The sequence below is a fragment of the Canis lupus genome, chromosome X, assembly GCF_048164855.1.
Source record: "Canis lupus baileyi chromosome X, mCanLup2.hap1, whole genome shotgun sequence".
In the NCBI taxonomy this organism is placed as follows: Eukaryota; Metazoa; Chordata; class Mammalia; order Carnivora; family Canidae; genus Canis; species Canis lupus.
In genome coordinates this window covers 2959708-2975321 of record NC_132876.1, presented here as the reverse complement: position 1 = coordinate 2975321, position 15614 = coordinate 2959708, and the positions used below count along the sequence as shown (strand labels likewise).

General features: G+C 42.5%; 1 protein-coding gene across 1 annotated transcript; it reads left to right on the top strand.

The window, feature by feature from the left end:
• Positions 1-13213: 13213 nt before the first annotated feature.
• LOC140627883 (paraneoplastic antigen Ma6E-like) lies at positions 13214-14911 on the top strand. Its single transcript, XM_072816453.1, has one exon. It carries the CDS (start codon positions 13214-13216, stop codon positions 14909-14911), a length of 1698 nt encoding a protein of 565 aa, XP_072672554.1.
• Positions 14912-15614: the final 703 nt, after the last annotated feature.

The window sequence follows — 15614 nt, the reverse complement described above, 5'->3', positions numbered from 1 at the left end:
AAGCATACAAAAAAAAATAAAAAAAAATTTAAAAAAGCATACATAAAATGTGGCAAGGGGAAGTAAAAATTTAGTGCTTTTAGAATGGGTTCAAACTTAAGTGACCATCAATGTAATGTAGGCTGCTATAGATATAGGTTGTTTTATATCAACCTAATGGTAGCCACAAGTCAAAACTCTATAATACATATGCAAAAAATAAAAAGAAAGAAATCCAAGCATATCACAAAGTAAGCCATCAAACCACAAGGGAAGATACCAAGTGAAGAAAGGAACAGAGAAGAACTACAAAACAACCATACAACAAGTAACAAAATTGAAATATGTACATCCTTATTAATAATTACTTTGAATGTAAATGACTAAATTCTCCATTCAAAAGATATAGGGTGATTGAATGGATAAAAAAAGCAAGATCCATCTATATGCTGTTTAGAAAAGACAGTCATTCAGACATTCTTTATGTCACTTCAGACATAAAGACACTTGCAGATTGAAAGTGAGGGGATGAAAAAATATTTATTATGTAGATGGAAGCAAAAAAGCTGGGGTAGCAATATCTCTATTGGACAAAATAGAGTTTAAAATAAAGACTATAATAAGCAACTATTGACAGACATAAAGGAAGAAAGTTATAGTAATACAATAATAATAGGGGACTTTAATAGCCCACTTACATCAAAGGATAGATAATCCAGACAGAAAATCAACAAGGAAAGAGTGGCATTGAATGACACATGGGACCAGATGGATCTAACAGATACATTCAGAACATTCCATCCAAAATAGTGGAATACACAGCCTTTTAAAGTGCACATGAAATATCCTCCAGAATGGATCATGTTAGGCCACAAAATGAGTCTCAACAAATTCAGAAAGATTGAAATGATTTCATGCATCTTTTCCAACCACAGTATGAAACAAGAAATCAGTCGTAAGAAAAAAATCTGGAAATAACACAAATAAATGGAAGCTAAATAACATTCTACTAAACAAGAGATGGCTCAACCAAGAAATCAAACAGGACATGAAAAAATATATGTTGAAAAATGAAAACATTACAGTCCAAAATCTTTGGGATACAGCAAAAGCTGTGCTAAGAGGGAAGATTACAACAATCAGGCCCATGTCCAGAAGCAAGAAAAATCTCACTACTTTACACTTAAAGAAGCTAGAAGAAGAAGAATAAACAAAGCTCAAAGCTAGTAGAAGGAAGGAAATCATAAAGATCAGAGCAGATATAAATGAAATAGAGGCTAAAAAAAAAAATAGAACAGATCAATGATCAACCAGGAGCTGGTTATTTGAAAAGATCAACAAAATTGATAAACCTTTAGCTAAATAAATCCTGTTTTTTTTTTTTTTTGGAAAATAGGGAAGATTAGAATAAATAAAATCAGAAATGAAGAAGGTGAAGTAACTACCAATACCACAGAAATATAAAGGATTATAAGAGAATATTATGAAAAATTATATATCAATAAATAGGACAAGAAAAAAAACTTCTAGAAACATATAACCTTTTAAAACTGAATTAAGGGATCCCTGGGTGGCACAGCGGTTTGGCGCCTGCCTTTGGCCCAGGGCGCGATCCTGGAGACTCGGGATCGAATCCCACGTCGGGCTCCCGGTGCATGGAGCCTGCTTCTCCCTCTGCCTGTGTCTCTGCCTCTCTCTCTCTCTCTGTGACTATCATAAATAAATAAAAATTAAAAAAAACTGAATCAAGAAGAAATAGAAAACTTGAACAGACTGATTACTGGCAGTTAAATGGAATCAGTAATAATAATAAAAAACTCCCAACATACAGAAGTCCAGAACAAGATGGATTCATGGGTGAATTCTACTAAACATTTCAAGAAGACTTAATATTTATTCTCCTCAAATTATTCCAAGCAATAGGGACGCCTGGGTGGCTTAGTGGTTGGATGTCTGCCTTCTGCTTGGGGTGTGATTCTGGAGTCTTCAGATCGAGTCCCACGTTGGGCTCCCTGCATGGAGCCTGCTTCTCCCTCTGCCTGTGTCTCTGCCTCTCCCTCTCCCTCTCTCTCTCTCTCCCTCCCTCCCTCTCCCTGTCTCTCATGAATGAATAAATAAAATCTTTAAAAAAATATTAGTGAACCAAATCCAACAATACACTAAAAAACTCATTTATCACAATCAAGTGAGATTTATTCCAATATGCGTGTTTCAATATTTGCAAAGCAATCAACTTGATATATTAGCAAGAGAAAGGATACAAATCATATGAACATTTCAATAGATGCAGAAAAAGCATTTCATGAAATACAACGTCCATTCATGATTTAAAAAAAGGTCTCAACAAAGTAGGTTTAGAGGGAACATACCTCAACATGATAAAGGCAATACATGAAAGATTTATAGTCAACTGAGGGTGAAAAACTGAGAGTTTTTCCTCTAAGATCAGGAACAGGATGTCCATTCTTTCCACTTTTATTGAATATAGTACTGGAAGTTCCAGATACAGCAACTAGACAAGAAAAAGAAATAAAAGGAATCAAAATTGGTAAGGAAGAAGTACAACTTCTTCTATTTCCATATGGCATGAAACTACATGCATAAAAAAGATACCACCAAAAAACTACTAGAAGTAAAAATGAATTAAGTAAAGTCACAGGATACAAAATTAATATACAGAAATCTATTTCATCTCTAGACACTAATAATGAAGTAGCAAAAAGAGAAATTAAGGAGACAATACCAGTTACAATTACACCCAAAATAATAAGATACCTAGGAATAAACCTAAACAAAGAGATGAAAGACCTGTACTCTAAAAACTATAAAACACTGATCAAAGAAATTGAAGATGGCATAAAGAAATGGAAAGACATTCCATGCTCATGGATTGTAAGAACGAATATCGTTAAATATCTATACAACCCAAAGCAACCTACCCATGCAATGCCATCCCTATCAAAATGCCAAAAGTATTTTCCACTGAACTAGAACAAATAATACTAAAATTTATATGGAACTACAAAAGACCCTGAATAGCCAAAGCAATCTTAAAAAAGAACCAGGGGGCACGTGGGTGGCTCAGTCAGTTAAGGGACCAACTCTTAGTTTTGGCTCAGGTCAGGATCTCAGGGTTGTGAGATCAAGCCCTGCATCCAGCTCCATGCTCAGCACAGAGTCTGCTTGAGATTCTTTCTGCCCCTCCTCCCTGGCACTCTTGTTCTCTCTCTCTCAATGAATAAATAAAATCTCTTAAAAATAATAAAAAATAAAAAGAAGAACAAAACTGGAAGTATTACAGCCCCAGCATTCAAGATATACTACAAAACCATAGTAATCAAAGCAGTATGGGGATCCCTGGGTGGTGCAGCGGTTTGGGGCCTGCCTTTGGCCCAGGGCGCGATCCTGGAGACCCGGGATCGAATCCCACGTCGGGCTCCCAGTGCATGGAGCCTGCTTCTCCCTCTGCCTGTGTCTCTGCCTCTCTCTCTCTCTGTGACTATCATAAATAAATTTTTTAAAGAAGCAGTATGGTACTGGCACAAAAACAGACACATAGATCAATGGAACAGAACAGTGTCCAGAAATAAACCACACTTTTATGGTCAATTAACCTATAACAAGGCAAAAATATGCAATGGGAAAAAGATAATCTCTTCAACAAATGGTGTTGGGAAAACTGGATAGTTACATGCAAAAGAATGAAACTAGACCACTTTCTTACACCATACACAAAAAGAAACTGAAAGTGGATTAAAGACCTAAACATGAGACTTGAAACCATAAAAATCCTATAAGAAAACATAGGTGGTAATTTCTTTGCCAACAGCCCTAGCGACATTTTTGTAGATAGGTCTCCTAAGACAAGGCAAACAAAAGAAGATGACATGATACTATCAATCTATCTAAAATAAATTATTGGGACTACACCAAAATGAAAAGCTTTTGCACAGTGAAGGAAACCATCAACAAAACAAAAAGACAATCCAGGACACCTGGGTGGTTCAGTAGTTGAGCATCTGCTTTCAGCTCAGGTCGTGATTCTGGGGTCCTGGGATCAAGTTTTGCATCAGGCTCCCCGCAGGGAGCCTGCTTCTTCCTCTGCCTGTCTCTGCCTCTCTCTGTGTCTCTTGTAAATAAATAAATAAAGTCTTAAAAAACCCAAAAAAGACAACCTAATGAATGGCAGAAGATATTTGCAAGTAATATATCTGATAAGGGGTTAATATCCAAAATATGTAAAGAACTTCTACAACTCAACACCACAAAAATCAAATAATCTGATTAAAAATTGACAGAGGACATAAATAGACATTATGGGAAATAGATGGGAAACAAACACATGAAAAGGTGCTCAACATTACTAATCCTCAGGGAAGTACAAATCAAAACAATGAGATCACTTCACATCTGTCAGAAAGGCTAAAATCACAAGTACAAAGTATAACAAGTGTTGGTGAGGATGTGAAGAAATAGGAACTTTCATGCACTTTTGGTGAAATGCAAGCTGGTGCAGCCATTGTGGAAAATAGTATGTAAGTTCCTGAGAAAATTGAAAATAGAAATACCAAACCATCCAGTAATTCCACTATTGGGTATTTACCCAAAGAAAATGAAAACATTAATTCAAAAAGATATTTGCACCCTTATGTTTACTGTAGCATTATTTACAATTTACAATAGCCATGATATGTGTCACATTTAGATCTTTCAGCCATTTTGAGTTTATCTTTGTGTATGGTGCAAGAGAGTGGTCTAGTTTCATTCTTCTGCATGTGGATGTCCAATTTTCCCAGCACCATTTATTGAAGAGACTGTCTTTTTTTCCAGTGGATAGTCTTTCCTGCTTTGTCAAATACTAGTAGACCATGAAGTTGAGGGTCCACTTCTGGATTCTCTATTCTGTTCCATTGATCTCTGTGTCTGTTTTTGTGCCAGTACCACACTGTCTTGATGACCACAGCTTTGTAGTACAACCTGAAATCTGGCATTGGGATACCCCCAGCTATGGTATTCTTTTTGAATATTCCCCTGGCTATTCGGGGTCTTTTCTGATTCCACACAAATCTTAAAATAATTTGTTCCAACTCTCTGAAGAAAGTCCATGGTATTTTGATAGGGATTGCATTAAACATGTAAATTGCCCTGGGTAACATTGACATTTTCACTATATTAATTCTTCCAATCCATGAGCATGGAATATTTTCCCATCTCTTTGTGTCTTCCTCAATTTCTTTCAGAAGTGTTCTGTAGTTTTTAGGGTATAGGTCCTTTACCTCTTTGGTGGATGGAACTGGAGGGTATTATGCTGAGTGAAATAAGTCAATCAGAGAAGGACAAACATTATATGGTCTCATTCATTTGGTAAATATAAAAAATAGTGAAAGGGAATAAAGGGGAAAGGAGAAAAAATTAGTGGGAAATATCAGAAAGGGAGACAGAACATGAGAGACTCCTAACTCTGGGAAACGAACTAGGGATGGTGGAAGGGGAGGTGGGGGGTGGTGGTGGGGATGACTGGGTGACGGGCACTGAGGTGGGCACTTGACGGGATGAGCACTGGGTGTTATTCTATATGATGGCAAATTGAACACCAATAAAAAATAAATTTAAAAAAATAGCCATGATATGGAAGCAACCCAAGTGTTTATCCATAGATGAATGGATAAAGAAGATAAAATACACACACACACACATACATACACTGAAATATTAGTCATAAAAATTAATGAAATCTTGCCATTTGCAATAGCATGGATGGATCTAGAGTATAATGCTAAGTGAAATAGGTCAGTCGGAGAAAGACAAATACCATAATATTTCATTCATATGTGGAATTTGAGAAACAAAACAAACAAAGGGAGAGAGAGAGAGAGAGAGAGAGAGAGAGAGAGAGAGAGAGAAACCAAGAAGCAGACTCTTAACTAGAGAACAAACTGATGGTTACCAGAGGGAAGGTGGAGGGGGGAATGGGTGAGATAGGTGATGGGGATTAAGAGTATATTTATCATGATGAGCATTGAGTAATTTATAGAATTGTTGAATCATTATATTGTACACTTGAAAGTAATATAACACTGTATGTTAATTGTATTTATATTTATATTTTTTAAAGATTTATTTATTCATGAGAAACACAGAAAGAGAGAGAGAGAGAGGCAGAGACACAACCAGAGGGAGAAGCAGGCTCCCCACAGGGAGCCGGATGGGGGACTGGATCCTGGGACTCCGGGATCACGCCCTGAGCCGAAGGCAGATGCTCAACTGCTGAGTCACCCAGGCGTCCCTATTAATTATATTTTTAAAAAGTATGTAATCATACCATGTATACTCTTCAACCACAATGGAATTAAATTAGAAATTGAGGGATCCCTGGGTGGCGCAGCGGTTTGGCGCCTGCCTTTGGCCCAGGGCGCGATCCTGGAGACCCGGGATCGAGTCCCACGTCGGGCTCCCGGTGCATGGAGCCTGCTTCTCCCTCTGCCTGTGTCTCTGCCTCTCTCTCTCTCTCTCTGTGACTATCATAAATAAATAAAAATTAAAAAAAAAATTAGAAATTGATACCAGGGGCAGCCCGGGTGGCTCAGCGGTTTAGTGCTGCCTTCAGCCCAGGGCCTGATCCTGGGGACCCAGGATCGAGTCCCACATCAGGCTCCCTGCGTGGAGCCTGATTCTCCCTCTGCCTGTGCCTGTGCCTCTCTCTCTCTCTGTCTCTCATGAATAAATAAATAAAATCGTAAAAAAAAAGAAATTGATACCAGAAGGACAAGTGGAAAATTCACAAATATGTGGAAATTAAACACATTCCTACAAAACAAACAAGTCAAAGAAATCACAGAGAAATTACAAAATACTGCAAAGTAAATAAATATGAAAGTACAACATATTGAAACTTATGTGATGCCATAAACCAGTGATCAGGGACTCCTGGGTGGCTCAGTGGTTGGGCGTCTGCCTTTGGCTCAGGGCGTGATCCGGGAGTCCCAGGATCGAGTTCCACATCAGGTTCCCTGCATGGAGCCTGCTTCTCCCTCTGCCTGTGTCTCTGCCTCTCTCTCTCATGAATGAATAAATAAAATCTTTTTAAAAAGAATTATAACTGTGGGACCCAGGAAATTTAACAAAAATCCCCTACCCCTGGACAAGCAGAGCAGGACTAACTCCATTTTGTGCTGCGCCCGCCACCTCCTGTATCACCCCCGCATGACCCGCTTATTGTTTAAGGCGTTGCCCCACCCTAGTCAAGCCGCTGGGCAAACCCTAATCAGAAATAGGCTCATAACAATGTAACCCTGCCTTGTGCCCCCCAAAACTGCGCGCCAATTCTGACCAAAGTAATAGGCCAGCTCAAATGGATACTATAGGGTAAGATGTAATTCAATTGGCCCCCTGCGTGTGTGCCGACATGACTGTGCAACTTTCTGCTATCCCATTGGCCACTGGCCCCTATAAAGCTGCTACGCCTCTTAGTATTGGGGTCCAAGTCCCTGCTCTGCTGTGTCGGGTATACTTGGACCCAAGCTCGAGCTTGTAAATAAACCTTCGTGTGTTTGCATCGGTGTCGGCTCCTTGGTGGTTTCTCGGATTCGCAATCTTGGGCACAACAGTAACAAGTAGAGATTGAGTTAGTAATCAAAACATTTCCCCAAAAATAAAGCTCAGAACCAGATTGCTTTATTGGTGAATTCTAATGACACTTAAAAAATAATTAAAATGACAACCTTTTCAAACTCTTCAAGAAAAATAGGAGATAACCTTTCCTAATTCATTTTAGGAGGCTAATACCCTGATACCAAAACCAGACAAAGATATCAGAAGAAAAGAAATTTTAAAAAAGCTACAGATTTTCTTCATCAATATAGATTAAAGTATCCCCCCAAAATACTAGCAAACTGAATCCAGTAGAACAAAAAAAAAATAATACATTACCAACTGAGATTTATCTCAAGAATGCAATGTTGGTGATAGGATGAGCACTGGGTGTTAGACTATATGTTGGCAAATTGAATTTAAATAAAATAATTTTTAAAAAGAATGCAAGATTGGTTCAACATACAAAAATTGCTCAATGCAATGTACCACATTAATAGAATAAAAGAGAGAAACCCTTCATAACAGATTCATAAAAATCACTTGAAAAAGTCCAATACCATGTCCTGATAAAAGCAACAAAAACCAACCAACCAACCAATGTAGAAGTAAAAGAGAACTTCCTCAACACAGTATGGAACTTCTAGGAAAAACCCACAGCATATTTCAACTTAAATGGTGAAAAGCTTTTTCTCCAATATCAGCAACAAGGCAAGGATGTTTGTTCTTATCACTTCCATTCAGTATTGCTCTGCAGGTCCTATCCATGGAAATTAGCCATAAAATGAAGTAAGATGTATCCAGATTGGAAAGGAAGAAATGAAACCATTTCTACTTGTTAATGCATAATCTTGCATATAGACAACCTTAAGGAATACATAAAGAAACTAATGGAGTTCATACATGAGTTCAGCAAAGTTGTAGGCTACAAGATAAATGTATAAAAATCAGTTATATTTCTATAAACTAGCAATAAACAATATGAAAATGAACTGAAGGAAACACTTCCATCTACAATAGTATCCAAAAGAATAAAAAACTTAGTAATAAATTTAATCAAAGAACTGAAAGATCTGAACTCTGAAATCTATAAAACATTGTTTAAAGAAGTTAAAGACCTGCATAAGTGGAAATACATCCTGTGCTCATAAAAGACTTAATATCATTGACAGTATTCTCCAAATTGATCCAAAGACTGAATGCATTCCCTATAAAAATCCCAATGGCTTTTTTTCAGAAATGGGGAAGCCAATCTTAAAGTTTATATGGAACTTCCAGGGGCCTGTAATAGTTAAAATAATCTTGAAAAGTAAGAACAGGGGCACCTGGGTGGCTCAGTGGTTGAACATCTGCCTTTGGCTCAGGGTTTGATCCCAGGGTCCCAGGATCGAGTCCCTTATCGGGCTCCCTGCCTGTGTTTCTGCCTCTCTCTATTTGTCTCTCACGAATAAATAAATAAAAGCCTTAAAAACAGAAAAATAAGAACAAAGAGTTCTCAACAGTTCCTGACTTCTAAACTTAATAGAAATCTACAGTCATCAAGATTGTATAGTATTAGCATAAGGGTAGACATATGAATAGAATTTAGAGTACAGGGATCCCTGGGTGGCGCAGCGGTTTGGCGCCTGCCTTTGGCCCAGGGCGCGATCCTGGAGACCCGGGATCGAATCCCACGTCGGGCTACCGGTGCATGGAGCCTGCTTCTCCCTCTGCCTATGTCTCTGCCTCTCTCTCTCTCTCTGTGTGTGACTATCATAAATAAATAAAAATTAAAAAAAAATAAAAAGAGTACTCACTCCTTTAAAAAAAAAAAAAAGAATTTAGAGTACAGAAATAAAGCTATTCATCTATGGTCAATTGATTCTGACAAGGGTGCCAAGACCTTCTACGAAGAAATAACAGTATTTTCAACAAATGGTACTGAGACAACTGGATATCCACATGTAAAATAATTAATTTGAACTCCTATATCATCTGTTATACAAAAATTAACTCAGAATGTATCAAACACCTCAGTGTAAGTCCTAAAACTATAAAACAGAAAAAAACACGGACAAATCTTTGTGACCTTGGATTGGGCAATGGTTCCTTAGAACTGACACCAAAAGCACAAGCAACCAAGGAAAAAATAGATAAACTGGACTTAATCAAACTTTATTCTGTGCATTAAAGAACACTATCAAGAAAGGGAAAGAAAGGGTTTTAATTCTTCTGTTCTCTAGGCAGCACACTCTATGTGCTAATGGTAGCTGCCAGTGGGGGACAATGGCAGATGTTCTTAGGGCAGTCTGGGGTCTGGAGGAATGTCTCTGCCTTACTCAGCCAGGGGGAGCTGCACTTTTGTCAGTAGTCTCAACAGAGGCAACATCAGCACCAAAATGAGCTGCCTTCTTATACCCCCAAAGGACAGTCATGAGGCATTTCCTCTTGGGAGGCTGGTGTTGTGAATTCCTAGCTCTAGGAAGCTTATATGTACTATTTGGCATGTGTAATCTGTGAGTATACATATCACTATACTGAGCTCCCACCATCTACTTATTCTTGTTATTATATTGCTATCCACTGTGTTTCCTATTCCTTTCTGTTGTTTTTGTTATTTTTCCCCATATTCAATCTCAAAGCATTCCATGTAAGCTGTGATGGCACCACAGAACATTCCCCCAAATGATCCTAGGACAGAACACAAAATCTTTTTTTGTGAATATAAGTACCTTGCAGTAATGCTGGTCAATCATGCAGTATATCCAGGAGAGACTGATAGAAATACCATGAACAATTAAGATAATAAATATGGATACAAAATTCCTTTTTGCTTTAAGAGAAAGCAGTCATTTGTTAATTGAACACTCAATTTCACCTTGTATAGTGAACTAACATCAGGTTCCCAAGTCTGGCTTTACAATGTGCCATTGTTCTATCATTCTACATAAAAAATTGAGAAGGCTGAGAATAAGAAGGGTGGGATGGAAAAAGGAAGACTTTTAACATTCATCTAAGTGATAAATTAATATGAATCTCAGAAAAATTGTCAATGGATATTTTTTCCATTGATAAATCTGGTGCATATTTATGTCTACCTGTTAGTAGCATAGCTAGGGAGCAAAAGGAAGCTCCTATTGCTAATACTCTTAGTTCAACAGAAATGGACCTCAGGTATATTATATATCCATTAAGATCACCTTCCCTCTGTGTCAAAAAGTCATGCATGCTGGATACCCCAACTATCTTAAGTAGTTCTAGTGTTAGAAGAGATACTATTTAAAATGTCTCAAAAGGGACACCTGGGTGGCTCAGCGGTTGAGTATCTGCCTTCGGCCCAGGGTGTGATCCTGGAGACCCAGGATTGAGTCCTGCATCGGGCTCCCTGCATGGAGCCTGCTTCTCCCTCTGCCTGTGTCTCTGCCTCTCTCTGTGTCTCTCAAGAATAAATAAAATATTTTAAAAAATAAAAATAAAATGTCTCAAGAGCAGTAAGTACCTTTTTCACGGTCTGGAATAAGCTTGTTCTGGCTTCTGGTTAGAATGTAGATCATGACAGATCATTAATCCCACTGTAACAACTACAAAAAATCAGATATTAAAAGAAAGTTACACATTTTTAAAGGATTCTTGAGAGTTTTGGATGTAATAAGGTCTAAACTAACTAAATTCTGGAGAAAGACAAACACATACCAGTGGCTATTATCCTCCCTGTGAGAATTGGCTTGGAACTGAGAGGACTGGGCTAGTCATGGACTTAAATAATTGCTGGGATAAAGATCTGGTCATGACTATGGGGCCTGTATAGACAGAGTGAAATCTGTAGAAACCCCAAATGCATATCTATCTAGTTGTCCCAATATCTAGTGGTCCCAATCTGGATTCTCCCAATAGGTCTTTAAAAAATACATAGATAAGTAATATATCAAATTAATGTTTCTAGTAGAGGCGGGGTGGGAGAGTGGGAGGTGTCTGTAAAAGCAGAGAGTCACACTCTGTCACCTTAATCAATTTTTGTGTTTCTCAGGAAAACAGTTCCAATATTACCCTTTTTCCTCCGGGCTCAGACTTGGAACCACTGAGCTAGCTGCGACAACCAGCCTCCAACTCTCACACCAATGCTTGCCTCATCACATCCTTCTTATTCCTGTGTCCTTGTGGCCATTACTGAAAGTTTACCATGTGTCCAGTGGGAGGTAAAGCTCCATGACTATGCTGCAAGAAGAGTGTTTATAATCCAATTTACAGATTATGGACAGAAATGCTCAGTAATTTGTGCAAGGCCATCCAGCTGCTAGGTGAATCCAACTTTGCTTGATCCCAAACCTCACAATCTCCACTGCAGCACCTTCCCAAGAAATGAGGGCTGGTTTTGCAACATAAGCAGTTGTAATTAGGCCTTTAAGTTAGGAACAGCTATCCTGTGTCAGATACTGACATTTCCGGCATGATGGGGTTGACTTGTGAATGTAGAGTCGCACTAGGGACATTGGCACCCAGCTAACTATGGACTCTCTTTTTAAAAAAAATATTTTATTTATTTGAAAGAGAATTAGGGAGATGGAATGCACAAGCAGGGGAAGGGGCAGAAGCAGACTAGACTCCCTGCTGAGCAGGGAGCCTGATGTGGGACTCTATCCTAGGACTCTGGGACCATGACCTGACCTGAAGGCAGATGCTTAACTGGCTGAGGCACCCATGGACTCCCATTTTGTAGCTGGACGGCCAATAGGTATACCTGTTGCTTTTGGAAGCTTTGTCATACCAAGCAGGTCTTATTGCCATGGCAACACTGATGCCTCCTCCCATGATCTCCTGATCCATACGTTTGCCCCACACAGAGATGCTGAGATCTTTCTCCTTCATCTACTTGGGGCTTCTGGGAGTACCGGGAAGCCCACGTGGCCTTAGCACCGAGGACTTGGGAGACCCTTTGGACTGTGCAGCTCCGGACTGCAGAGCTGAGGTGTGTTCTTGTGATTCTCTCACTCCAGGGCTTTGAAGTGGGCCCCAGAGTCCCCCCGCAGCCCGCAGGCAGTGTTTTCACACCAGGCAGCGCCTGCAGAGTCAGAGACAGTGAGCAGGAGACCGAGGCCTTTACTCGGATGGGACCTGGGAAGGGCTCCTGGCTGCGGAGGGAGGCTCCAGCTGCAGAGGGGCAGGTGCTGGTGGGAGAGGGCGGGGCTCTGACTCAGGATGTGGAGGGTGAGGGGCTGGTTTCAAGGTTGTTTGGGCAGACCAGGGTCACTCTGGATCAGGTGCTAAGTAAGAGTGGATGGGATGGCTCCCGGCTGCGGGGATCAGGAAGGGAGGGTTCCTGGCTGCAGGGTTGCAGATGATGGTGGGTGGGGTTCTGGCTGCAGTGGCCAGATCATGGACGTAGGCCAGATCAGGTGTGTTGGCCAAGGCAAAAGGAGGTCTCCTCACTGCAGAGGTGAGGGGTGCATGGTGGGGGTTCTAAGCCAGGGCATGGAGCGTGTTAACTGGCCAGGGAGGAGATCCAGGTCGCTGTGGGGGGTGGTAGGGTGGGCTGTCTGGCACCAATGTCCCTCTATCCTCTTTGCACCCACAGGCCACCACTGCAGAGGCTGTGGCAGTGTGCGCATCCCTGTCCAATCGGGCTCCCTCCCCCGCCAGGTATTCATGATGGCACTGGCAATGCTGCATGAGTGGTGCAAGTGAGAGCACGCACCATTTCCTGCTCATCCCGGATGACTGTGAGGAAGAGGAATTCCAGAATGCCGCGAAGACTGCCCTGTGGCCCCTGGGCAGATACCAAGTGCTGGGCAAAGTGTTCAGAAAGGAGCTCAGATCCAGGGTCGCCTTAGTGGAGTTTGCTCAGTATTTAAACCGAAGTTTGATTCCCCAACAAACAGCAGGCAAGGGAGGACCCTGGCCTGTGGTCTTTCTGCCCCAGGCTCCTGATTTAGAGTCACAGGATAGACCCAATTTCCCTGCCCAGCACCAGAGGCAAGCAAGGTCTGGCCAGGCAGGTGAGGCAGGAGCTGTAGGTAAAGAAAGGGCTGCAGATGTCACAGGAGCTGCAAGTAAGGAAGGGTGTGAAGGTCAGGAAGGAGCTATAGGTGAGGCAGGAGCTGCAGGTGAGGCAGGAGCTGCAGGTGAGGGGGGAGGGGCAGGTGAGGCAGGAGTTGCAGGTGAGGAAGAAGCCATAGGTGAAGTGGGAGTTGCAAGTGAGGCGAGAGCAGCAGGTGAGATGGGAGCTGCAGGTGAGGAAGGGTGTAAAGGTAAGGAAGAAGCTACATGTGAGGTGGGGGCTGCTGGTGATAAAGGACATGAAAGTGAGGAAAAAGCTGCAGGTGTGGAAGGAGCTGTAGGTGAGGCAGGAACTGAAAATGAAGGGATAGTGTTAGATGAAGGAGATGCAGATGTGGTAGGAGCTGTCAGTATGGTAGGAGAAGATGGAGGAGTACTCGATGAAGAGGGAGCTGTAGGTGTGGCAGGAGCAGCAGGTGAGGCAGGAGCTGTAGGTGTGACAGGAGCTGCCGGTGTGGCAGGAACAGAAGATGAAGGGGCAGTGTCTGATGAGGAGGGAGCCGCAGGTGACACAGGAATTGCAGGTGTGCTGGGATCTGTGAGTATGGCAGGAGCAGCAGGGGAGGCGGGCACTGCAGGGGAGGAAGGAGCTGCAGGAGCCGTAGATGAGGGAGGATCCTGGATCCAGCAGTGGGGCCAGGCTTGGCAGCCTGTGCCAGAAGACGCGGCCTACGGGGAATTGAGAACCTTCTCCGGGATGGAAGATCCAGACCAAGAGTCCTTTGAGGTCTGGCTGGAGCACGCCAACGACATGCTGTTCATGTGGCGCCACGTGCCAGAAGGGGAGAGGAGGCGGTGGCTGATGGAAAGCTTGGGGGGCCTCGCGCTCGAGTTCATGTGCGGCCTCCTGGCAGAAAATCCCAACATGCTTGCGCAGGATTGCCTGGCCGCAATGGTCCAGGTGTTCGGAGACAAGGATCCCTGCGTGACCGCACGGCTGAAGTTCCTGACGTGCGCCCAGCGGCCCCAGGAGACTCTGTTTGCCTACGTGATGCGCCTGGAAGGCCTGCTGCAGTCGGCCGTGGAGAAGGGGGCCATCCATCCCACCATCGCGGACCAGGTTCGCGCCAGGCAGGTGCTGATGCGGGCTCGCTCCAACGAGATGCTCCAGAGCAAGCTGAAGAGGATGCGGCTGGAGAGGAGACCACCCGGCTTCCTGGGGATGCTGCGGCTCATCCGCGAGGCCGAGGCGTGGGAGGCCGCCCCAGCTACGGGTGAGCAGTTCCAAGTGGAAGAAGGGCGCCCCGCCCGTGTATGTCAGAGACTATGGCAGGAGGACTGTGGTGGTGGGGGACGCAGAGGTCCCTGAGAGGAGGAGGGCCGTGACCTATGGGTTCTAGTGACGGTTAGACGTTCCTCTCTCTGTTGTCATTCCCTGTCTTTAATGGTTGCAGTACATTTTCTCTTCAATAAATTTCATTGAATGTTTCAGCTAGGTCTTGTCTTGGCTGTGGCTCATCGAGGGAATGGTCTACTGACGTCGGAGTGGGGCCAACAGTTGCCTGTTACCCAGAGTTGGCTTTCACATATGGTCACGGCAAGGTCCAAGAGGTGATGTGGGTTGCCTCATTTGCAAGATTTGTCACCACGCAGGATTGTGCAAGCTGCATTTTGCCAGTCAGAAGTCTGTTGTGTGAGCAGAATGGCTCGCTGGGCCTGTAGGGCATAAACTGAACGTCTTGGAAATAAGTGGGTAAGACCTTGAATGAAGGACAAAGGATATGCAGGATGGAGTCCTGGGTATATATTTAATAGCTCCTCAGTTTATTGTCATATATATTCAGTCTCTGCAACTATTGTGATAGAGGCTTCAAGAAACTGTGGATGAACATTAGATTCTCGACTGGAAAGAAAAAAGGGTGAGATTCCACCAGTCTTCCAAGGGTCTGGGGAGGAGAGCGAAAACACCTTGATTTTCGCGCAGGCGCTCCTGATTTGCGCGCGACACCGTCTTCTGTGCGCCTGCGCGGCAGGGCGAGCGCGCTGAATATTCTGCGCGCCTGCGCGGCGGG